The sequence below is a fragment of the Primulina tabacum genome, chromosome 17 (assembly GCF_025594145.1).
Source record: "Primulina tabacum isolate GXHZ01 chromosome 17, ASM2559414v2, whole genome shotgun sequence".
NCBI classification, from domain to species: Eukaryota; Viridiplantae; Streptophyta; class Magnoliopsida; order Lamiales; family Gesneriaceae; genus Primulina; species Primulina tabacum.
In genome coordinates, this window is record NC_134566.1 from 30,986,312 (window position 1) to 31,012,422 (window position 26,111).

Here is a 26,111-nt window from a genome sequence, read left to right on the forward strand (position 1 = left end):
ATAATTATAAGATAAGTGATCCATAATAAGTTTTTCAAGATGCGTGCGAGTGAAAACATAAACTCATTGGAATTATCTGTCATGGTACAATAAGAACAATCGTCAAATCGGACCGTCCTTCAAGCTTCATTGCTGTTGAAAAAACAAATTCAGTATACAAAAACAGTTTCTGAATTTATTCTCTCCCAAATTTAAAAAATATTATATAATTCATTTACATTACTTTTTTCCTTTATTACAGAAAACAAATAAATACCATCAAGATTTTGAGTTAAAAATCTAGTAAAAAATTAAGCCCCAAAACACCTGAATGGGCCTGGATTCACAGGAAGCCTGCTTGTGCTTGGTCCAGGATAAATCTAAATTCACGGCCCAATTATTCCCGCTTCAAAAAACCATTTCAAATACAATAATATCATCTTCCGCGCAGAAACTTATTTCAACGGAAATCCAAATCTATACAACAGAAAATCTCCACAAAAAGATGCCATTGGTAAGGGAAGAATCTGAAGATCAGCTGCAGCAGTGTAAATTATCGTTAAAAATTGCTAAGGTTTTGGATGAGGCTCGGATTTCACAAGCCACGCACACCCGTAAGCTCAGAGAAATTGCAGATCTCCGATCCTCAAGCCCGTCGATTGAGTTATTCGCCGCATTTTCCAAAGCAATAACCCCTCTTTTCAATTTTCACCGCCGCACAGCATCTGCAGACCGTATCATAAAGTTCGTCGCCGTTTTTGCTTGCTCGCGTAGCGCGAAAGATGCGGCCAGCTGTGATGTATTTCTGGAGAATTTTCTGCGGTTTCTGATTGTGGCTTCTGGCGCGGCTAATAAGACAGCCAGGTTTAGGGCTTGCCAGATTGTCTCCGAGGTTGTGCTTTATGCTTTTGGTGTTGTGCCTTTTCTTATTTTTGGTGCATGTTGAGGAATATGAGTGTTGTATGGGTTTTTACTTCTTTTTGGTTTTGGAAAAGATCCGATTGTTTCAGGAAAATTGGGAAATTTTTGTTTCGGGAAGTACAAAGATATATGGAACTGGGATTTAACAGTCGATTTTGCTATTTACAGTTTACTTCGAAAAGAGGATAATTTTGCGTAGTTATTCCTTTCTAGATCATTATGCGGTTGCCGGATGATGCAGAAGTTAGCAACGAACTTTGGGATGAGGTGATCGAATGCATTAAATCACGTGTGGCTGACAAAGTATCAGCAGTTCGAACATTTGCTGTCAGGGCTCTTTCACGCTTCGCAAATGATTCAGAAAATAGAGACATTCTTGATTTGTTCCTTGAGAAACTTCCTCTGGAGCAAAATGCTGTCAGTTATTTTCCTTGTTTTTGTTTTTACTCACCTGACTGATGCACTTCTCTTCACATTTTGGAGGTTCACTCATCTAGTTAGGACATCCTGTTGAACCTAAAGTTATATTATCATTATTATTTAAGAAAATTCTATTAGGCAAATTAGCCAATTTCTGTTCAAATTAGTTGCTTTAACGGTCCTTTTTGTTGCATTTGCTCAGGACGTTCGTAAGACTTTTGTGTTGTCTCTACCACCTTCAGGCGACACTTTGACGAAGATAATTGATTGCACTTTGGATGTGAATGAGACAGTAAGAAAGGCGGCTTACTGTGTTCTAGGTAGTAAATTCCCCCTGCAGAGCCTCAGGTGAATCAATGGTTTACTCTTTATAGTATCTTATTCTTTTGTTTTTGCTCTTAGAGTGAAAAAAAATAATAATATGTCAATGCCACATTACTTTAACTATGATTTTATAATTTTTTTACAGCATCAAGCTCAGAACTGTTATTCTACAGAGGGGTCTTTCTGATCGCTCTCCAGCTGTTGCAAAGGAATGTTTGAAGTTGATGAAAGATGAGTGGCTTGAGAAATGTTGTAATGGAGACCCTATAGAACTACTTAAATATCTTGATGTAGAAACCTATGAATCAGTTGGGGAGTCTGTAATGGTTGTACTGCTGAAAGAAGAATTGATAAAGTTGCAAGATGGGCAAACTATTCGCAAATTCTTAGCATCAGTGGATGAAGGAGCAGAAGGTTTGTGCGGCCTATATTTTGGCTTAAGTTTGAGTCCTATGCGGAACTTGGAACCCAAAAAGCCTTAACAATCCCTTGTTCTTATTTGGTTACTTATAAATTCATTGTGAATCAAACTTCTGCTTTAGCAATCTTAACCTCCAAAAGAAACGGATACCTTCTAAATTTGTTTTTCATTTTATTTAGGTGACAAAGTTCTTAAACATAATACTGTGGGTCTTTGATGAAGTACCAGGAGCACAAGTTTGAAATTGGCTTTAATTCAAATTGAGTAGTGTTTCAGATGAGTATGTGACTGAAATTGCTAACCCTTGTAGCTTGCAAATTAAAACATATGTGAATTGTCTGTGACAGTTCAATGGACAAAAGTTAAATTTAGGAGTTTTTTTTTCTATGTTTTTACTTACTAATTCCACATTAATGCAAATATAGCTGAAAGTTAATTCCATTTATGAACTTCAGCTTTTAAGGTTTTCTATTTGAAAAGCAGGACAACATCAACAATCTATTGAGCTAATGGATTCTGAGGTTGCTCTGTTTTGGAAAATGGTCTGTAAGCACCTACAGGTGGAAGCACACGTAAGTAGTTTCCCCAAGTTATTTGCTCAAAATCATAATTTTTTAAACTTTTATGACTGCAAATTATTGGCCTAGGCTTAGGAAATTCTAAGTTTGTAAATGTAAGTTAACCTTATCTTTTCCATTTTGTTTTATTACATTTTGATCTATGTTCTCTTGTTGTAATGCATAGTTGTATTTCCCTGAAACCACCTTAACAATAGCGGAATTTAAAATTTTTAGACTAGCGTCTTGAGAACAATCAATTTGCTTTTAACTTAGGCAAATAATATAAGCAACGTGCATCGTTCCATGCGTGAAAAGAATTATACCTTACAATGTCTGTCATGGATGGAATGCCAGTCTAGTCTTCTTTTTTCCAACCAACTGCTGAGCTTTGCACACGAACTTAAAGAATCCACCTGGAAAATAGAGGCACCAGACAATATATGTATTTTAATGAAAAAGGATATTCGACCTCGCGTAAAAAATATATGATACTGTGCATGACACCAAAAATGAGATTGAATTTTGTTAAAATCTTTCTTGAAAAATGCAAGTTTCTGTGGCTAGGACTCTGGTTTTTGAGGCCGAAAATATTCACTATATTTTTTTAATACTTTTTTAATATTTATGTCTTCTATTGGGTATATCTAGTGTATCCCATTTGTTTGAAATGTGACTCACCCTTAATTAGAGTTTAATTGGAAAATGTTATAGAATATTCTCTGATCTAATGGCATATCTTTCTGGCTTCTGAGTGCCATTGCTGGAATCTTGTTTCTCATGATGCTACCACTAAATTTTTTTGTTTTGTCATCTAACTGATTTCACATGGACGATGAAAAAGGTTACAAATTATGTGTTTAATAGCCTAAAAATAACACGTTTTGTGTGTAAATGTAGCTGGTTGTTGACAACCATAAACTGCATGCTGGAGGTTAAAACTAAAGCTAAATGTTCCTCCTCCAATTGCATTATATTTATTTTTGGAGGCACGGGAACTTGCTTCATCGGCCGGTCAGTCTACGAAATCATATGGCCAAATGCTGTGACATGGCATAAGTTCTTTATAGTAGTTGATTATATTCTGGCAGCAATTTGTTGGGATGTTGTTCGTATACAATGGATTGTTTGAGCAAATAAATTGGTTTTGAGAAGGTGATGCTCTTTTTTACTAACTGTACGCCAATGTGGTTAAACTGTCGCTATTTTTAATAAATTGTTTTGAAGATCTTCGTCTGTCAATATTGTATCAAGATTTCTGTTGATGTTCAATCAGACTAAAGGTTCTGATGCTGCAATGACGATGGGCACAGAATCAGCAGTATATGCATCCGAAGCTTCAGATTACAATGACCTCCTGGACAGGATTCTTCCTCCTTCCATTTCTGAGTATGTTCAGTTGGTTAAAGCACACATTTCAGCTGGTGGGTGAAACATACAATTGCTTGAATTCCATTGAATTTGTGCCATATTTTTTATGTAACCCGATCCTTACAGGTTCAAATTATAGATTTGCATCCCGGCAGCTGCTACTGCTTGGTGCTATGCTTGATTTCTCTGATTCTTCCAATAGAAAGGTGGCCAGTGATTTTGTTCAGGATTTGTTGCACAGACCCCTTGATCACGAATTGGATGACAGTGGAAACGAGGTTGTCATCGGAGATGGCATCAATTTAGGAGGGGAGAGAGATTGGGCTGTTGCAGCTGCGAAATTGACAAAGAAAGTGCATGCTGCAGCGGGAGAGTTTGAAAATGTTGTTCTTTCAGTGGTTGAAGAACTTGCTCGACCTTGCAGGGAGAGAACAGCTAACTGCAAGCAGTGGCTGCACTGCCTTGCTGTGACTGCTCTTCTATTGGAGAACACAAGTTCCTTCCATAATATGCAACGAGGGGCCATTACTGGTGTTGAAATTCTCCACTCTCTATTGCTTCCTGGGGTATATTTTTTTCCCTTTCTTGAATTCCCTTAAGATTATTTAAGTAAATTCTCTTATGGTTTTACAGTTTTTGAGAGGAAAATTTACTTTTTCTAGAAAATCTGCTTATTTTGCTTTTATTTCTTGATTTTTGTATTTACCTGGTTTTGTTCAGAGCAGGCAAAAAATGTTCACTTGGATGTCCAACGGGCTGCTATTAGGTGCCTTGGTCTTTTTGGGTTGTTAGAGAGGAAACTATCAACAGATCTCATAAAACAGTTACGGTGTTCTTTTGTCAACGGTCCATCTACCCTTACAATAATGGCTTCTAAGGCTTTGCTTGATCTTGGAATATGGCATGGTGTAGATGCAATTGATACATCAATGAACTGTAATATGTCCTCGCAACTCCACCCCGAAACGCCCCCAACTCCGGTTAAATTATGTGATGGATTTGATGAGCTGGGTACTGAGCTGCTTGATCTTTTATATGTGGGGCTTGAGAATCATGATTTGGGTGCTTCTGTAGATGTTGAAGAAAATATATCAATTCAAGGCATTCTAGGAGAAGGTCTAGCTAAGATTCTTCTTCTGAGTGACAAATTTCCAGGAACATCTGTTTCAACACATCATTTGATTTTGGCCAAGCTCATCAATCTGTACTTTGGTAGTGAGAGTGGGGTGCTTCAGAGGTACACCAGTTCTCTTTTCCTGATTATCTTACATGAACCTGTACATTGTGTGGATCAAACTAACCACTTCCGTTCCCTAGGTTGAAACAATGCCTATGTGTTTTCTTTGAGCATTATCCCGCCCTTTCGGCGAATCACAAGGTTTGAGTTTCTACTTAGTTGAGCTTATTATAATTTTCTAATTAATGCATTCATTAAAAAATGCTCCACTTTTGAAATCGCAGAAATGCTTGTCTAAGGCTTTTGTGCCAGTTATGCGTTCATTATGGCCTGGTATCAATGGAGATGCCTCGGGATCTACAGTGATGGTTTCCAACATGCGTAAGCGTGCAATACAAGCCTCACACTTTATGCTGCAAATGGTGCAAGTTCCTTTGTATGCAAAAGAGATTGCCACTCCGCATGATAATAATGATGGAAATCAAGATGGTGGCAGAAGGCCTACCCTTGATCTGGAGAGTGGAGAGGAAGGGCTTGCGATGCGCATTGCAGTAGAGGTATACATGTTCAATAAAAAATCTGAAATACGAAAGAATCACTTTAATTTTTTGATTTGCAATATTTCCATGTTGAAGATGCCATTCAATTATACCTAGAGGTTCATCGGTCATATTCACAATATGGAGTAGTATCTCTATAAGGTTCTTGGCAAGGAAATATGATTGTTCTTGAAGCATGCTTTTCTAATGGCCCTTACATTTCATTACACCTGTTTTTGTTGCTTGATTATCTCCTACAAATGGACATCCATTGAGTTTATGAATTTGCAAAATTCCTGATCTTGCGGACCTGGATCTTTGGAGCAGTGTAAGCTAGCATTTTATCGCTAAAAATAACATCTTAGAATTTATATTCCAATTGCAAAATGGATTCTAACAGCTATTTAATCATGGTAGTCAATTCCAATGATATAATGTCAGTTGTGATTGAATTGATGGATTTGAAACGATGGTTTCAAATTTAAGATCTCAAATTACTTGACTTGTTTGATCGGACAAAATTCAAGTGAATTTGAAATACATTATATGTCAAGTTAAACAATTTTATTAATTGTTGTAGTGAATTTCAAATAAACGCAACATCAATGTTATTTGAAATCTATTCATCCACTCTTTCCCCAAATCAAATCCTTTCGCCAAATCATATAAATCAATCCAAAGGCAACCTCCTTTTTTCTTCTCTCAATTTGTTGAGTCTTGTCTCATCAGTATCTTTCCTTGTTTAGGTGTATCTGAGCCCATTATAAAGTGAAAACAAAGGGGATGCTGCTTTTTTTTAATACCATGATGCTGCTCTTAGTATTTCATAATAAACTCTTTATTCCTACCATAACTATAGGTAGCAAACTTCAATCCCAAGAAGACGGCTGCTGAGAAATCATACCTTTCTGCACTATGTAGAATACTTATCTTGCTTCATTTTCGGACGACGGAACAAGATGCGATAAAGCTCATGCGGATGCTTTTAAATCGTATAATACCATCTATGGCAGTTGAAAAAGATATCTTCAAGGAGTTGAGGCAGATGGCTGAGTGCCTTCGGGCGATAGATAGCAACCAAGATGAGAGATTGAGTCCCGAGCAGGCTCATCTAATTCTAGGTAATGTTTTATTCACTTTTCATTCAGAGGTGCATTGTCGGATTGAATTTGCACGCATGCAATTCTATGGAATAATCATAAAGATCCAACATATTTTATAGTGGGAGAATGTCCCAAAATCTCATTCAACCATTTATAAAGTTATATATAAGGTCTCAACTTCCTGCCTTCTTAAATAGGAAAACTGGAACTGGAAATGAACCTTGATGAGGGCGAGTCTATAGTTATGCCACCAACTCCGGCACCACAGTCAACTAGACGATCCCGTCCCAGGAGACGAGCCAGGGACGCCGAAGAATCCTCCTCGAACGATGAGCTTTCTCCTGCATCTGTAGTTTCTACAAATCTTGCTGCAATGAGCACTCGCTCGCAAAGGGCAAGCAAGACAGTAGCTCTGACAAGGATGACAGCCAATAGAACGAGAACAATTGACGAGGATGGCGATTTCGATACTGAAGAGAGTGATGAGGTAGCTGGATCAGAGGTGACATCTGAAGATGACCCTGAACTTATTAATTAGTCGTCTGTAAGTGCACTAGTGTCAATTGATGTAACTTTTTTTAGCACATCATTTGTTGAACTGAGTTAGCATGGATGTTGATTCTATGATCTTATCAGCGCATACACACACAGTCCTGTCGTTATGAATGTAAGCCATTTTGGCTTTGATAAAAAGTTGTCTCATGATCTTGGATCTTTTATTGCACAGGGCAATTGCTTAAGGGGCCATGTGCTGATCTAATATCTCTTAATGCAACTCTGCATATTGTCATTTCTAATTGAAAGAAACATGTCATAACCAGACATCCCCAAACCTGAAATTTTGTCATGTGATTTGATGCTTGGAACATTTTTTAATCCAATTATTCTTTTATAAGGATAAATAAAGGCAAGTCTTATTGATATCTTGAATTTATTGCATTTATTTACTTTTTTTAATTTTCAATTTTTCTATTATTTTCTTAAAATTTAAAATAACAAAAACTTGTATGAAACGGTCTCACATGTCGTATTTTGTGAGACGAATATCTTATTTGGGTTATCTATGAAAAAATATTACTTTTATGTTAAGAATATTACTTTTATTGTGAATATCGGTAAGATTGACCTGTTTCACAGATAAAAATTCGTGAAACCGTTTCACAAAAAGCTACTCAATATTTTTTCTGAAAAATAATTCTTTCTGATGTTAAAATAATACCAGAGAGGCATATCTTTAAAAATTGGGTACTTTTTTTTAAAATATATGTGGCCAGGTGTAAACACTAAAATCTTCGAATATAATCAAATTTTTTTAAAACACGCGCACTCCCACACACAGATAGATATATATATATATATATATATATTATATATATATATATTATGATTGATAGTTGAAACAGTTGGTATTATTGACTCTCACCTGGTTCGTTGAATTTGGAAGGGAAGAGAAATAATTCATTCATCTCGAAATTTCCGTGCGCTCAAATTGATGGCGCCTCAGCGGGAGGAATACGTCTACAATGCCAAGCTTGCTGAGCAAGCCGAACGATACGAAGAGATGGTTGAATTCATGGAGAAAGTCGTCGTCGCCGTTGAAGGTGATGAACTCACCGCCGAGGAGCGTAACCTCCTCTCCGTTGCATACAAGAATGTCATCGGAGCTCGACGTGCCTCGTGGAGGATCATTTCTTCCATTGAGCAGAAAGAGGAGAGCCGCGGCAACCACAGCCATGTCTCTTCGATTAAAACCTACAGATCTAAGATCGAATCTGAGCTCTCATCAATTTGCCATGGAATTCTGAAGCTACTCGACTCCAAACTCATCGGATCTGCTGCCAACAGCGATTCCAAGGTTTTCTACTTGAAGATGAAAGGAGATTATCATCGCTACGAGGCGGAGTTTAAGACTGGATCCGGGCGAAAAGAAGCCGCAGAGAACACGCTGTCTGCTTATCAAGCCGCTCAGGTTAGTCCTTTTATTTTGGTTTTATGTTGTGTTTTAGGAGAAATACGGAAGATCTCGCGCTCTATACATCAGCAGAGTTCCAAGTTCTTGATTGACCAATGCATAGTTTTTTATTCTATTTATTTGCCTATGTGGTGTTTGGAGTTTGATCTCAGTCACTTAAACTTTTTTGGTTTTCATGGCCTTTAACCGATCTATTGAGAGGGAATTGTGTTTATTTTGCTTCCTTTTTTGCGCTGACAGAGGTTGGGAGTACAACTTCGTGTATCTGGTTGATTTAACAATTGAATTATTTATGAGTGTGATTGAGCTATTGAATCTGATGCATATGCTGCACCATGTTTCGCATACCTTGATTTGTTGGATGATATGTAAAATCGTTTTGGATGAGCTTCCATTTCATTTTTTGATTTGCTAGTTCTTTTGGTTTTATGTTTGACTGCAGGACATTGCTACTGCTGAACTTACCCCAACTCATCCCATCAGGCTTGGGCTGGCGCTCAACTTCTCAGTCTTTCACTATGAGATTTTGAATTCTCCTGAAAAAGCTTGTAATCTGGCAAAACAGGTATGCCAGAAACTTCATGTTCATCCAATATACTTTAATGAACTGTTTAATAATGACGAAATAAAAGATTTATTAGCATAAATATGAATACAAATGATTATTAGTTTACGTTTCACCTTAGATGTAGAATTTCCACATATAAGGCGTTCACTTGTCATTTGCGGCGAAGGGTAAGAGTCTCATTTTGTATGATTCTGATGACTGTGGTTTTGGGTGATGTTTACTTGTTTCTAAGGCCTTTGATGATGCTATTGGTGAGCTGGACACACTTGGAGAGGAATCATACAAGGATAGCACTTTGATAATGCAGCTTCTCCGTGACAATCTTACTTTGTGGACTTCGGATATGCAGGTAGTTTTTTCTGTTACATGTATGTCTACCTATAATAAGGGATAGAAAGAACTTACCTGTTGATCCATTTATTGTCCTGATATAGGATGATGCTCCTGATGAGATCATGCTGGCATCGAAGCCCGACAAGGAGTAGCCAACTTTCTGAGGTGTAGGATTTGGTTTTGTTTTCTAACCAAATACGCTGCTGGTTGGTTGTTTGTAGCTTCCTAATAATCTTCTTTGATGAATTTCAGTCAGAGGAATTTGATGTGCTTTAAAACCAAACTAGAGTATAACACAACAAAATAATTGTGCTAAATGTTTGGAAAGGACTTTAATATCAGTGGTGCATGTTTCAGTTTCACCACTGAGGGTTGTAGATATATGCAATCCATTTCATTGACATTTTGCCATGAATTTTGAATTGTTGGTGCTACCCTCCTGGTACAGGGAGTCTCAGGGATCATTGAGTGGTCTCCTCCATTTGTTGCGGCTTACAAACTGCCATTTTGAACCGTGCAACTAGAACTCATCGTATGCGACCGCCTTTTTATTTGCAACAAAGATTTACAGTTTTTATTTCAAATGATACTCAAATATAGGGACGTCAACGTGACATGTTTGGTCAAATTTGAGACGGCTGTGTCTCACGTTACACCCGTTCTGTGAACGTGATGGATCCACTTTGAATTAGAGTCATAACATTATATTATTTTTATATTTTATTCGAACAAAACATAATTTTTTACAAAATAATGAATAAATTATAATACAAATATTTTTAAAAATAAAAAAAATACGAGACATATCGAAAATTAGCAAGTATAATAACCAAAATAATTATACAAAATAATTTTTAAAAAATCATCTTCCAGTGAAAGAAGATTAAGTTTGGAATGATTGAATATACTTGTGAAATCATATTTATAGAATAAAAATTATTCGTATATGATCGTTACAAATTTTAATAAAATAAATATGTAGATGTAAATTTTATGATAATAATATGATATATATAATGTTAATCATATTTAAATAATTATATATATCACATCGTATTATTATAATGAGATGTAATGAATTTTTTATATATAATACTGTGACATTATAAAAAAAATATATATATAATTAATATATAACAAAATAAATAAATAATAACACAATAAAACGTTAATAATATGTTAAAAATAAAAATTTACCATAAAAAATAAAAATCTCAATCTCATTTAATAATTTTATTAACTGTAGCACACACTCCGTGTCCATAAAATATAAAAATAAATTCAATAAAGTTTCATAAAACTATACAAAGATACAATCGACTGTTCTTTGGTTAAAAAAAAAATTTGAACGATTTTGAATGAGGAGATGTATTATTTTGAGTTCGTAACAGAAAAAATTGGAAAAATATTTTCAAAATACATCTAAAATTAAGTGTAAAAATAAGAAACAAATTAAGAGCAATTTCAAAATGTTGGACTGTGGAGAGCTCTGACATATTTTTAATGATTTATAGCAAGACGGTGGGAGATTATTTCATAAAAAAATGAACCGCTAAATAAAACACACAACTCCAAGCGCGTATACAGTCCAACTAAGTAAATTCTTGAAAACGTATACCATGCAATACTGACAAATCCCAAGTGTTGCTCAACAAACGATTAACAAAGGCGTCAACAGAAAGAAATTATCAGAAAATTCTCCAAGTTTATGGGAACCTGTCTTCTACTAGAGTCTATTATGCGATGCTGGGACACAAACGAAATTAAAGAAACCAATTAACCACGACAGCCACATTCCAAGAAGGCGTTTACACAAACCTAAGCACGCTCCCCTCGGATTCTGCGAGCAAGCTGGATATCTTTGGGCATGATGGTCACTCGCTTGGCATGAATTGCACACAAGTTAGTGTCCTCGAACAGACCCACCAGGTAGGCCTCGGCAGCCTCCTGGAGCGCCAAAACTGCATGGCTCTGGAAACGGAGATCAGTCTGCAACAAAAAAATCAGGGCAATCAGTCAAACCCAGAGCATAAACAACAAGCATTTTCATCATGATTATGGATGTACACAAATCAATATGCTCGCGAGCCAATCAAAGCTAGACTCGGTAAAAAAGCTCATTCGAGATCGTATGTCAAACCTATCCAACCGAGCTCGAGCTTAAGAATATCCGACCCTAAGCTCGCGAGCTTGTTCTCCAGCTCAACTAGTTCGTTGGGTTTTGATTGTACAATGATAACTTGCGTTGCCCCACATCGAATTAGAGTATAAAGGAAATGATTGAAAGAATATAAAATGATGAACATATCCCCTTAAAATTATCATATCTTATTTGAACTTTTGGCTAAGAATGGTCAACGGGCTCATAAACAAACCTAATTAACGAGCTCGAAAGTTATCTTATTTAACGAGCTCGAAAATGAGCCAACTTAACGAGTCGAGCTTGAGACAAACTCGTTAAATATGATAAACGAGCTATTAACGAGTCGAGCTCGAGTTATTCATGAGCTTAATTAATTTAAAACGAGTCGAGCTCAAACCTCACGATAAAATCTCGAAACGAGCTTGAGCCTATATATAACTTAAGTGAGTCTAACTCGAGCCTAATACTGTATGGCTCGGCTCATTTACATACCTACTCATGATAGTTTAACATAGAATATTAAACCAACCTTGAAATCTTGGGCAATTTCACGAACAAGCCTTTGGAAAGGTAACTTCCTGATCAAAAGCTCGGTACTCTTCTGGTACTTACGGATTTCACTATAACACGACATCATCGTGAACATCAACAATTGAACATGTACATATTAATTACCACATAACACAAGGAGTAACCTACCGAAGCGCAACAGTACCAGGGCGGTAACGATGAGGCTTCTTCACTCCACCGGTGGTGGGGGCCGACTTTCGGGCAGCCTGTACGTAGAAATTGTACCCGATGAGCGAAATATATCACATTATGAAAAAATAAATCAATCCCATAATCTAATTGTGTGTCCTGTAAGTAATGTAGGAACCTTGGTAGCCAATTGTTTCCTTGGGGCCTTTCCTCCAGTGGACTTACGAGCAGTTTGCTTGGTACGAGCCATCTGCCGGTAAAAAAAAACACTTTCTTCAACACATGCACATTAAGATGCTTCGTTAGTCCGGAAAATCTATAGCCATGTGCTTCTTCGGATGAATTTGAGAAAATTGTAAACTCCCCCGAAGTGGAAGTGTAGTTTTATAGAGGTTAATAAATTTCTTAAAATATCTTCATATTAATCAAATTGATCACAAGAACATCCAATAATTATCGCAAGAACCATTGATAAAATAGATTACAACAGAAACGAGACGCGAAATCTACGTATGGGAGGGGCAGTTACGATACGAAGATAAAATCTGATTGCATCAAAAACCTAGCCCAAAGCCATGAAAGCCCTAATTCAAGTATTACTACCGATCATGAATAACTCCGAAAATTCTCAATGCTGACAAAAAATACCACCAAAATCAAATCTAATAGCTCCAGGGAAAAGGAAAAAAAACAAAGCACGACAACATTAATATTGAGCATCTATACAACAAAAACGCCATCATATATATGAAAAATCAAAATAAATTCGACAGTTGAAACAAAAAAGAGAAGAAGATAAAGATCAACCGGTATTCCTTTTCTCCCGAGGAGCGAACCAAAGTAGCAGAATGGTGGAGATTGATGATCATATAATGAGGGCAAAGAATCCAACGGTATCGAATGTGGTAAATTGTGTTTTCTCCTGATAAGTGAACGGCAGCCGATGTAAAGTTATGGAATGACACGGATCGACAAGTGTTGTGTTTATTTAAGGTTTCCAAAACGCAGCCGAAGAAGCTTTACGAATTTGAGAGTTTTTAATCAAATTTTTTAAAATTTTAATATAATATTATTTGTACCGAGCCAAATAAGCGTTAAAATAATGTCAAAATATAATAATAAATTTAATACATAAATTTAAATTAGGGAAACAAATGAGATCTGTTTTTTTCACGGAAAGAATTTCACATAGTCAATCACAACTTTGACCTTTTTTTTATTGTTTATAACTAAACTAACATAATTATTCTATGTTATATTCGAGTATTTTTCTTCTTATAATTATAATATAATCAAATATTAGTTTTTGGATCATCAATATATCAATTTTAATAAATATATTAGTGACTCACATGATCTAATGATATTAGAATACGAAAAGAAACACTAACACAGACTACCCAGATTGGATTCATTTTACTCCTTAATTCATGCTTAAGCTCACTCAATTGTTTAAACAATGGGGAGGGGAACTATTGCCAATTAAACATAATCTCTCGTATTATTCTTTTTTAATATTAATTAATATTAAAAAAATTATTTGATGGATATTGTCTTGTATACTGCCACAAATCTTCCATAATTTTCGACACTTTACTGTTAGATTATCTTAGTTTCGTATTGAACAATTCGCCCCACTTCGATTTGATTTAAATGAGACTGGTTAGTTAGATTATCTCTAATTCATTATGCTATTTTGGTAAAAAAAATTAACTTCAAAATAGTATAATTCTTATATCAAATACAAAACTTATCTTCAACCCATTAACACTAAACTCTACAAAAAAAATATCTATTTTATTCGCTCAACTAATTTATTCCACAAAATTATTTATTGACAAGTTATTTAAAATATCAACTTGTTAATATGTTTATAATTTTTATTCAAATAAATATAGAATTATAAAAAGAATAAATAATTTAATTATTTATAGGATAAATATATTTTATAAAATACATACAAGTTTATTAAAATTAACAACTACAAAAAGCAAATAAAAACAAAAATAAAAAAAATTTCCAAAGCCACTCCTTCAACATAGCGCAGAAGATAGCACTGCATGGGAGCAGAGAAACAGATGCGATATCTTAGCGTAGAAACCCAACCGGGTCTGGGTTGAAAATGTCGGCCACGTTGAATTCAACTAGTAAAAAAATATTTATTGAAAACAACAATAATTCAAACTCCTGAATCCCTAATTATCGAACTCATACAAGTCGATCTATTTCCAAATACATTTCCACCATCGCGAATGAAAGATTAGAAAAGAATGTTTGAACAAAGCTCTGCCATTGATGATCCACTCAACATAAAACTTCATGATGGATCCTCAAAATAATAATCAGTTAAGAGGAAACATTATGTACAGTGTCACGCCCTTGCACTATTAGCCTTCATCTGTGATCCGTAAAAATGTCAACCGTGCATAGTGTATAAGAAGCCAAATACCATTAGTTTTGCATATCTCGCCGATCACCTGGCTCGTTCGATGGCTTAGTATCAATTTTTTCCTTTTCAGCCACAGGAGAACCATTTCCACTACGTTGTTTAGCCAATTCCTTTGTATCTTCAGAACTTGGTCGTGGAACCGTGTCCTCTTCGATAGGGAGGGTCCTCTTTGAGCCCTCCAATGCAACGCCAAGAAGTATATTCTCTTCTAGAGAAGGTTTGCTCACAGGTGGCTGGTTATTTTGTGGTTTAATGTCCTGTTTTGGCTGCGAAGCAACTGGCACACTGTCAAGTCTCTGGCCACTTGACGACTCTTGTAATAAGACTGAAGAACCCTCCTGCCCGACTTTTTGGGCATCCTTCTTGGGTTTCTCGTCTGTTTTTGGCACAGGCACTTGTCCGACTTCGACATCATCTTTTGACATTTGATTTTCCTTAGGATCGCTTGACATAGTTTCTCTGGATTTTGAATTAGTGTTCAAAGGTGTTTCACTTTTAGCATCCACTTTCGTATCAGGTGTTGACCTGGCTGTGTCCTTGCTGTCTTCCTCTGCGTTTACTTGTGTGGATCGAGCCTGAGGTGGTTTAATCTTATCTTCCCCGTTAATTTTATAAGAGGGCTCCAACAAGAGTAATGCACGGTTAGCTGCTGCTTCCTTGTTAAAATTAGAGTCGGCAAATGATACATTATCCACGTCTGCATCAATATATTGTTTCTGAAACGTACGGATAGGAGTGGCAAGTCGAGCTCGATGGTGCCTAATAACCCTGAGTAGGTCAAGAAGAACAATTTCCTGTTTCTCCAACCAAAAAACAAGTTAAGTTCGGAGATTTAAACATTTACATGACAAAATTGGCTATCGAAAATAAAACCAATGTGAAATAAAAATTTTAAGCATAAAATCTGGTTGCTGCTAACAAATTTTCTGAGAGACATGGCAAATGTTTGACCGCATGAATGATACAAATGAGTACTCAAACTATCAGAATCCATGCTTCATCTCTTCAGTACGTCCTAACTTATATGAGAAACAAAGCACCTACATGAGACCTTAGCATTTAGAAACACAAAACACCTGTATCATGACCACTAGCCGAGTTCCTCTGGAAGTGGTAAAGTTCACCGAAACAGACATATATCCTACTAATGCAATCTAGAGATTAGAAGCTAGACACAGAATAAAAAAAGAACTAATGCTGGGATGAGTTGGTTTGGATACAAAATCATGAGATTCTACTAGAATCATATCTGCGATACCCATGTAATGCACAAAGCAATGACTGAACAAACAATCCACTTATTGACCAAGATAGAAGGTATGCCATATTGCAGAGGGAGTACAGTGCAAAAATACGTATCTATTCTCACCTTAACACACAGATATTCTTCAAAATGTGAAGTTTTCACAAAGCATGACACCAAGATCTGTATTTAGAACAAGTGAGATTGAATAACCAAGGAAAAATACCAATTATCACAAGATACGAGGATACAACTTAAACTGTGGTCATGAGAAAATTTGTTTATATGACAAACATAATGCCAACGAACAAGTCATACAAACTCTCTCTAAAATAAAATTATTTTAATAACTAGTAAAAGTTATATTCTCTGAGAGCAGTTATTCAGAAGACACGTTACAGGTATTCAGAAGACACATTACGCTGATGGCCATGAAAATGTTAACAGTGTCCACCATGGGGAATAAATATAGCTTTTATGACCAAGCATCACAGTTGGTGATAGAATTACCAGAGCTTAATAAAGATTTAATGATAAAGGCTGAGTATGTAACAGCTGTTGTTGAGAATACAGAATTTCCTTTTCCTTTCATGTTTTCCTTTTTCAGGAGGGTATGGAATGGGAAAGTATAAATTTTCTCACGAATATTCAACGGAAACATAAAATTAAATAGATATTTAATGAGACTCAACAATAAGTTAACAATCATTCTTTGAGTGAAATGGATAATATATGCTTTTACTCAAGAATAAGAGCTGACCAAGAGGGCCTGATTTTCAGGATCAATACTGTCCAAGAATACTCTTCTGTGCAATTTCTGCTGTTCCACTTGAGGATTCTTAGCCAAAACCTTGCGCATGTCGGCCACAATATTCTGCACCAAGAGACATGAAAAAATGTGATATATTAAAGCGAAGTATTAGAGGAGGAAGACACATGTTTTCAGCAACATTCATTGATATAGACAAACGAGAGAATGATGAAGATGCTGACATTGATTTTGCTAACATCCAAGTGACTGATGGCCAGGTGGGTTTTAATACGCCAATGAGTTCTTTGGCTAAGATTTCTCACAACATTCATAGAGAACTTATGGTTTGGTATGTGGACAGCCTCACGATCATCGGCTCTGACAATTGTAGGTGACCACCATCCCATATGCTGCAAAGTTAAAATTCAAGGACATTAATGAATAAAAATGTGCAATAAACATTGATAGTGATAGTGAGGAAACAAGACAAATGAAATTAATTTTGATCATATGATGACAAATAAATTATGTCCATGTTCGTTCATCGTGGATAGACATTGTCTTGATCACATACAACCAATTCCTCCCATGGACAAACTATGCTTTCAAAAACATTACTTTTCATCTGCCATATTATCATTTTATCTTAAAGAAAGACCAAGCACTAACCTCAACTATCCCAGAAACTTCATAGCCATCAATCTTAATTTGTATCCATTCGTTCACAACAAATGGCCGAGTTGCTTGTATCATTGCACCGGAAAGGAAATTCGTGAAAATCTGTAATTAGGCAATTAAAAAATGGGTTTGATTGAATCCTAAGAACAACTGAAATTGAGATTAAATATGTTCATAAAAAGGTGAAAATTTTAAATAAATTATGATAAATATTCAAGCGGTAAAACACACCTCACGTCCAGCAAGCGTCAACAAGACAGTACCAAGCCCTCCAGCTGTGAGCCATTTTTGGGTTGAGAAACCTAACAACTCCATGAATAATGATGCAGATGCAACCCATACAGATGTGTAAATAGCTTTGCCAGCAAACTGGAAGCCTATCTGCACAAAGAAAATTATTTAACGAGGTTAATCTTCAGAAGATAGTTATCGAAGGCACATGCTTGGTGCGCCTTAAACTCCAGGGGTGGTCTAACTGCATGGATGTGCCGATATTAGAATGGGTATGTTCATTCCTCCATCTCTTCACAAATTGTAACTTCCTAATCCCATGTTTTCTTTTTTTCTATTATTTCTGTCTTTCCCCCATCCTCTCTTGGATCCCACCAACGGGTATGGGTATACCGTCTATGAGAAAAATGTCATAAATCACACCCACATAAACAGCTCATGCATATGAAATAAAATATGGAAAAAATGATAAAAAGCAAATAGGAAACAACTTAACTAGCTATCAGTTGCAAAACTGAAAACAGAATACCATTTATGTGAATGATGGAGTTGGAACATACATTATTAGCATCGGGGGAGCCGTTAGTCTCCATAATTTTTTGAGCTTGATGAATCACACTGCAGAATGATACCAAGATGCTTAGTTCTTCCAAGAAGTGCATGATATAAAGTGTAATACATAAAAAAGAAAGAAATTGTCGTTGAAGAACAAACTGATAGATGTGAAATCAAAAGCAACAAAGCTTTAGAAAAATAATATTCATATTCAATAAGGAGATGAGCAGATACAGTAAATTTTCCTCATACAAATGAAAAAAAATAATTCAAATGTTATATGCGCTAGAAAGCCAACAAAATGCAGTGGATTCATTAACTCGAACAATGCCCATAATCATTCCAGGTAACTGTTTAGGTTATCTAATACTAAATGTGAAAAAAGAAGTTACTAGGGAAAAAAAAGATTTAAGATCAAGAATGAAGGATTTCTCACCGTCGCTCCCTGTCCCAGCCTCCATTTAATTGGTTACTTGATATCGACATATAACTATTACTATTTCATACCGTTACTAATGTGTGCATCAAATATATAGATAACATGTATTGTATGCAGAAACATCTGCATGATTTTGATGTTTGTATGCCCTCGTGCATATATATACACAGATTGATTCCAGATAAATTTGTATATCAACATGAGGATACTCAAGAAATGCATGTATAACAATGTTGCATGATTGTGAATATGTCTAATGACTTAAATTTTACAGTGAGAAACGTCAAGGAACAAAAAATGAGAACATCAATTGGGGATAAATATTTGAGCTTAAGTGCTTACGATATTTCTAATCTCAGAGGAAACAATAAGGCAAATCATCAGACCAGCACATTAGCCCAAAAATAGAAATTCACCTTGACAAACAGTATGCAAATGCCGTGACCGTTGATAATGATCTAACAAAATTTAGGAGTCGTAGCTTCACAATTTGACCAGCCTCTGTGTGAAGGACCATTGGATCAAGTGCTCTGTAAGAATTCACTTTCATTCAGTTTATTATGCGTAATTGAATTTTTCGCTTTTTCTTCAGAGAGAGAATACCAACCTGCAGATGAAGATTGTTCCTGCCCATAAAAACAAAGGCCGAACATAGGAGGTTGTTACGTACAATGTGCTACTCTTTTTCCAACTGCTGTCACTTTTCTGCAAGTCATTGGTAATCTGATAAAATTCACTTCCTAATTGATGTAAAAAAAACTCAGTCTCAACAAGACATTACTTTATCAGTGAATGAAATGGCCAAAAGGAAACACGGGAACTAAAATATGAAGACAGTTGAATTCACAAAAACATGTACATTCAAAAATATTTTCCTTGTTTGCTGCACGAGTGGCCCAAGTCCCCATATTGCAAAAATGACAATACCAACTGCTGAAGCCAATTCGATCACAAGAGGACTTCCTTGCAAATTCTTAAATGGTCTGGAAAACACCAAGAGAAAAAATGTCCACTCATGAAAAGATTGCATAAGACCAAAGAGGAGGAAATATCATCCATCACAAGATTGAATCTAAAACATTCAGGATTCTTATTGTAATTTTATAATTGCAAGCTGACGGATGTACTTATATACCCTGACAATAACATATATGATCGTGTCACATACATATTTTCGAAAACCCCATTTATGGTTCTGTTCAGTTTTATATCTTTATGAAGTTCATTCTCTGCAAATTCGCAGAACATATTTAAAAGCTAAGTGTGAAAGAATTAGTTCTTCTGCTAAAGATTACTACTATATTACTGTTCTTCAAGAAGTATTCACAAACTCGCCAGTTTCCCGTAATTCATTACCCAAGATCTGCTGTTTGAAGAAATACGATCGTTTCATATTTGATGGTATTTCTATGTACCCATTAAAGCAAATGAAAATAATCGATCTTCGATTCAGCAATTTTAGACATCAAGAATCATGCCACTGCACGATTCTCATATTCTCTTGCTATGGATTCACTTGAAAGCAACTATGTGTGTGTGTTTGTGTTTATTTTCGTTTCAACTGTTTGTCTGTGAAAGCAAGCTTCCTATTTCAAGACATAAATCAGATCAGGAATCTGTTTGGAAGGTAAAAATGATCGTGTAGAATAGAAACAAGTAAATGTTCAAGAGAAACTCGATAGACTAGGGGAAAAAAACTTTATCATTAAGATGACTAAAAATTAAATTAATAAATAATGTTTTCTTCATGTGTGTAATTCTTTTGATTAAACAACCGGAAAACAACGTGGGTACATACTCGCCCATTAAATTATTTGACCACATTATGGTTATTTACAGATCACCTATGTCATGTGCACATATATGGAGAGGACCCTGTTCATCTTAATCAAGTGTTCCAGTTGTATAGCATATTACTGTAGCAACTAGTAAGGTAGTAAACTTAAATTAATATTTCCTGACCATGATAACCTGCCAGAAAGAAGCTATTACCGTGCTAAAGTTAGCGTGGCGTTCTTCAAATAGGTGATGTCCAAAGAGGGGCCTGGATTTAGAGAACATTGGCACTTAAACATGTGATATCTACATGGGATGAAGGGTACTCGTCTATCTATTCTCTTGGAAAAATTTCTACTCCAAGAAAATTGTTTCTGAAATACAAAATCAAAAAACAAGACAAGTCATACCAAGAAGAAAGCTTGAATGAACAGACAAAATTTCAGCGGAACACAATATTTTAAAAAGAAAAATCCTCAATAAAATTCCTTACTAAGTATTTAGTTTAACAGAATTGACAAGTTATGTTGAGAAATGGTGGCTCAGTTCTTTCTACAAAGAAAATGCACACCACTCCACACGCGTACCTTAATTTCAGCATGACTGAATAAACATAGGGGAACTATTGACTTCTCCAACGAAGGAATTAGCATTTCCAGAATAAAATACTACAATTGATATCAACACAACCAAACGCAAAATAAATAAAAAAAAAAGCATAATTCCTCTTTTTGGGAGGATTTATCAGGACTCGGCACAAAATTCGAATTCGCAAAAACATGAAACCATACAAATGAAATTGATGACGGATCAGTTCTCCCTAAGCATAATTTTCCACTAATCTTCGAATTCTGCAGCTTGAAATGGATAAATTACAGAAGTAATTAAAGGAAAATCAACGTAATCGAAACGCGAAAATGCATTGAATAGAACCATAAGATTAGCGTATTCACCCACGGTCTTCTGCCTCGCCCACAGTTCCTGCGAATTCCGAACTCGACAGACGGTAACACATAACCCGCAACTGCCATTTTTTGGATGAAAACCGCAAAGTTTTCTGTACAATATGACCAAAGGGGTATTTTCATGTCATTTTTTCCAACGGAAAATATATCGTTAAGTCAAATTATATTATAACTATCATAATTTTAAATATTTATCTTGTAAAAAATTATAACTAAGCCAACTATCTGAAAAATAAATATTAGTAATTATACATAAGAAGCACATATTTATTTATTATATTCGTAAATCCTTGCACGCAAAGTGTACACATAATTTTTATTATAAAAATATTATTTTATATATAATAAACTTTTGTGTCAAATACCAGTTTAAAATAATTTGTAATTTATCATTAATATTTGAATTTACATTTGATTGTATTTTGCTTTATATTTTTGTAAATAATAATGATATTGTGAGGAAGGGGGTATTTTGGTGAAAAAAAAAAGACAGTTGACTCATTTAACTAACCATATATTTATTTTTATTATGTAATAAGATTTTAGAATATGTGACACATAGTTTCAAAATTATATTTTGATTAAGATTTGATTATCTCTAGTGATAATAAATCCTCCAAAATAATGGACAAGAAAACAGAAAATAATAAGTGATCAAAATAAGAGTATGTATCTTGTAAGACGGACTCACGAATCGTTATCTGTGAAACGGTTCAACCCTACTAATATTCACAATAAAAAATAATACTTTTTCATGGATGTCTCACAAGATAAGAACACACAGAATTTTATTAGGTTTGGATTTGAATAATCATACATTCAAACATCCAAAGTTCAGAATTACAACCCCGACTGAATCTACCACCGTAAAAATGAGTTTACAATATTCAGATTCTCACATAAAAAATGTACAAAATCTCTCAGCACAGCAGCAGGATTTTACAAGAAATTGAGACATAAAAACCATTAGATATCTCATTAATGAAATGGTGCAATCTTAACTTTCTATTTCAGCATATAGAGGTAGGAATAATTTTCACAAAGCTCCACCTTGACTCTGATATGCAAGTACTTGGATTCAATTAGAGTTCCCTTACGCATTCGAGACAAGTACTCCTAAATTTTGAACAAACTCAATGCATCTTTGAATTTGCTTACTAGAATGACCTTTGTCAGCTAGTCAACCGGATTAACTTTATTGTCGATCTTCTTCACACTTCCAAGTTGTCTTGAGATGATGTTCTCATACAACGTAGCATCACATCAATGTGTTGCGTTCTTTAGTGAAACACAACATTTTTTTTTTATAAATAGATAACACTTTGCGAGTCACATAAAATAGTTTCACATTTATGCTCAAATCTCATTTCTCCAACAAATCCTTTAATCCATAAATATTCTTTTACTGCTTCTGTAAGAGAAATACACTCAGTTTCGGTTGTCGACAATACTACCACATGTTGTAGGCTTGACTTCCAACTCACTACATTTCCTCCAACATTAAAAACATATCCACAAAGTTGTCTTTTTTTGTCAAGTTCAGCAACAAAATCTGAGTCACAATAGCTATATAACTTCACAAGTTGAACGTGCCTCGCCAGAGTAGAAAAGTTTCAGTTTAGAGATGCCTTTAATAATATTAGTAGTCAGTTAACAGTCTGTCAATGCTCTTATTTGGCTTACTCGTGAATCTACTAACTAAACCCAAACCATAGGCAATCTCCGGTCTAGTTGACTCCATTGAGTACATCACGCTTCTTACTACATTTGAATAAGGTACTGATTTCATATGTACATATTCTAATTTAGCTTCATCCTCTTTAATTGAAACCAACTTAAAGTGTGCGCTAATTGGTGTACTGACACTTTTAGCATCTTTAATTCCAAAAATATCAACAATTTTATTTATGTATCCTTTTGAGATGGAGTTAAGATCCTCGAGTTTCCGGAGGGACAATTTCCATTCCTAAAATTCATTTTGTTGGGACAAGATCTTCATATCAAATTCAGAATTGAAAATCCTTTTAAGCTTCTATTTCCTTCAATTATTTACATGCTATGAACATATCATCTACATAGATCCTTAGATACAGGAAAGAATGATTTGGTAGCTTGGAATAATAAGCACAAGTATCATATTTGGACCTATGAAATTCTTTTTGCAGTATAAAATCATCGAACCATCGATACCACTGCTTGTGGATTGCTTAAGCCAATAAAGAGATTTTTGGAAAAATGCAGACTTTTTCGGCTTTTTCTTCTTTCACAAAACCCTTCATTGAGTCATCTTCAATATTTTCGTGTAAGAAGGCGGTATTGAAATCTAATTGCTCCAACTCCAAGTTTTGGATTGCAGTAATCAATCGCCAATAAAACTCTAATTGAGGTGTGTTTAACAACAAGAGAAAAAACTTCATGGTGGTCTAAACTTTCAACTTGGGAAAAGCCTTTCAATACTAATATAGCTTAAATCCGGCAGCTTCTACCCATGGAATTCCTGGCTTGCGTTTAAAGCCCATTTGCTACCAAAGTTTAAAACCTAAATAAATATATACATATATTCAAAATATCAATTATAGCTATATATTTTTAAAAACAAAACAATGAATTATATTATTACTAAAATAATATTTTTAACAAAGCCCAAATTATCAAAATTTTAAATTTCGTAACCCGGCCCTTAACCAGCCACGAGCAAGCCTGTTAAAAGTCGGGATTTTCTCGACCTGGACTGAATCCGACGCGTGGCCAGGTCTACTCCTACTCACCCAAACCACCAGAAAACATGGTCCGGGTCATCCACATCGCGCAAGCCGATATAAATGGCAGGAACTGCACGCCTATGGCAAATTTTGTATAATTTATGTTGTGCACTTGTGGCCCTAAACAAAGGTCATAATGTAGGAACGCACCACTGCGGAGCGCGGAGGACTAACTTAGCTCTGCAATATGTCCCACCTGAGTGGATGGATTTTCTATATAAGATTGGTTCTCTGTTCTGAAAGCTTTGTCTTGAGTTTTACTCCTTGGATGATAGTTAAATCACGACATATATATATGCATGATATTGGCAATATGATTTGCTTTGCAGTTTAAGCGACTCCAAAACCAGGTGTCCTTGCATGCATTATCGGGGGCATGATATATATAGGCCGGCTAACTTAATTTGTATAAAGCTTGTTCGAAGACTTTTTAATCAATTTATATTGGATAAAGATAATAAATATATCATTGATTTTGAGTTTAAATTTGGTATAAAGAAATTTTTGGAATAAATATAAAGATAAATAAAAATAATTATATATTTAAGTAGAAAAGAAAAATCGCATAAACGCACAGAAAAAGGTAAAATTAATTGGTGATAAAAGGAATAAACTTTGATTTAAATTTGCAACAACATTTTCTCATCTAAAGGCCATAGAACACAAGCGAGCCGGGTGAAATATTATCTGCATTAGTCAAGATCATTTAAGAAATGAATAAATAAGAAAAGGCATAAGCAAATTTTATTTTGAAATAGATTGAAATGGCATAATGTATTATAGTTTATTTTCTATAATTACACATAATTTATCATAGTTTACCCTTCAATATGAACATCCTAAATGAACCTCCATGAACTATGATCATATCTTTCTTTCGTAGATAAAATAAATTTTATACCAGACATGACATGCCAACCATATATATATCTTGATCCAAGATGTGCCATATGATACATCTTAACTTTTATCTAACAACTTCAAAATATTAAAAAAAATCTAGAGTCATCTAAATGAATCCGCAGACTGGTCGGCCTATATAACTCGTCATTTGGCGAGGCGGGTTGAAAAATTATCAATTCAACCTGACTATTTGGCGGGATGGGCTGACCCACAACCCATCATGACTATCATTTAACATGTCGAATAATTGTCAATCCGACACACTTATTTAACAGGATAGTTTGAAAGTTCATTAAGGCTCCGTTTGGTACGTGTGATGGGATAAATAAATGATTAGTAGTTAGAGTGATTAAAAAATGAGATATATGGATTAATAGTATGGTGAGATAAATAACATGGTGTTTGGTATGATTTTAAAATGATGGATTAATTTTGTAAATTTTATTACAATGACCAAAATGTCCTAAGTGTTAATTAATATATATTTTAAAATAATTGGATAGATAATTAAATATTTATAATTATAATTTACATTTATTAAAAATTAATTTAAATATATTTATTATAAATATATTTGTAAATATACATTTACTTTAATAATTAAAATAGCAATAAAATTTTTAATGTTAATGTTAAATAAATTTTAATAATAATTACAATATTATTGTTTTTTAAAATAATTATAAATATTCTTAAAATAATTTGATAGAAAATTAAATATTTATAATTATAATTTACATTTATTAAAATTAATTTAAATATATTTATTAGAAATATATTTGAAAATATTACGGTAATCATTAAACAAAATAAAATATTTATTTTCATAAAA

At 34.7% G+C, this 26,111-nt stretch overlaps 4 protein-coding genes across 6 annotated transcripts; 2 read left to right on the forward strand and 2 right to left on the reverse strand.

The window, feature by feature from the left end:
• The first annotated feature begins 396 nt into the window (after positions 1–396).
• On the forward strand, positions 397–7,567 carry LOC142530392 (uncharacterized). Its single transcript, XM_075636216.1, has 12 exons — positions 397–871; positions 1,114–1,317; positions 1,523–1,668; positions 1,790–2,058; positions 2,549–2,637; positions 3,899–4,046; positions 4,120–4,559; positions 4,719–5,230; positions 5,311–5,371; positions 5,455–5,727; positions 6,569–6,830; positions 7,010–7,567. The coding sequence occupies exons 1-12, from the start codon at positions 485–487 to the stop codon at positions 7,348–7,350; spliced, it is 3,132 nt and encodes a 1,043-aa protein (XP_075492331.1). The 5' UTR covers positions 397–484; the 3' UTR covers positions 7,351–7,567.
• Positions 7,568–8,204: 637 nt separating this feature from the next.
• On the forward strand, positions 8,205–10,119 carry LOC142530393 (14-3-3-like protein 16R). The gene is made up of 4 exons (XM_075636217.1): positions 8,205–8,781; positions 9,227–9,349; positions 9,585–9,701; positions 9,787–10,119. Exons 1-4 carry the CDS (start codon positions 8,305–8,307, stop codon positions 9,835–9,837), a joined length of 768 nt encoding a protein of 255 aa, XP_075492332.1. The 5' UTR covers positions 8,205–8,304; the 3' UTR covers positions 9,838–10,119.
• Positions 10,120–11,267: 1,148 nt separating this feature from the next.
• Positions 11,268–13,463, reverse strand: LOC142531549 (histone H3.3). Its single transcript, XM_075637725.1, has 5 exons — positions 13,335–13,463; positions 12,706–12,777; positions 12,528–12,604; positions 12,358–12,448; positions 11,268–11,674 (listed from the first exon to the last, which is right to left on the reverse strand). Exons 2-5 carry the CDS (start codon positions 12,775–12,777, stop codon positions 11,504–11,506), a joined length of 411 nt encoding a protein of 136 aa, XP_075493840.1. The 5' UTR covers positions 13,335–13,463; the 3' UTR covers positions 11,268–11,503.
• A 1,203-nt stretch (positions 13,464–14,666) lies between these two features.
• LOC142531548 (mechanosensitive ion channel protein 2, chloroplastic-like) lies at positions 14,667–21,753 on the reverse strand. Of its 3 annotated transcripts, none has more exons than XM_075637723.1 (13): positions 21,603–21,751; positions 21,441–21,500; positions 20,866–21,023; positions 19,733–19,856; positions 19,481–19,578; positions 19,290–19,403; positions 18,440–18,497; positions 17,880–18,029; positions 17,640–17,750; positions 17,213–17,380; positions 16,980–17,093; positions 16,346–16,402; positions 14,667–15,770 (listed from the first exon to the last, which is right to left on the reverse strand). In XM_075637723.1, exons 1-13 carry the CDS (start codon positions 21,735–21,737, stop codon positions 14,979–14,981), a joined length of 2,139 nt encoding a protein of 712 aa, XP_075493838.1. In that variant the 5' UTR covers positions 21,738–21,751; the 3' UTR covers positions 14,667–14,978. The 3 variants fall into 3 exon arrangements, with proteins under 3 accessions (XP_075493838.1, XP_075493837.1, XP_075493839.1); XM_075637722.1 differs by having other exon boundaries at positions 21,441–21,506; positions 21,603–21,746; XM_075637724.1 differs by lacking the exon at positions 21,441–21,500 and having other exon boundaries at positions 21,603–21,753.
• Positions 21,754–26,111: the final 4,358 nt, after the last annotated feature.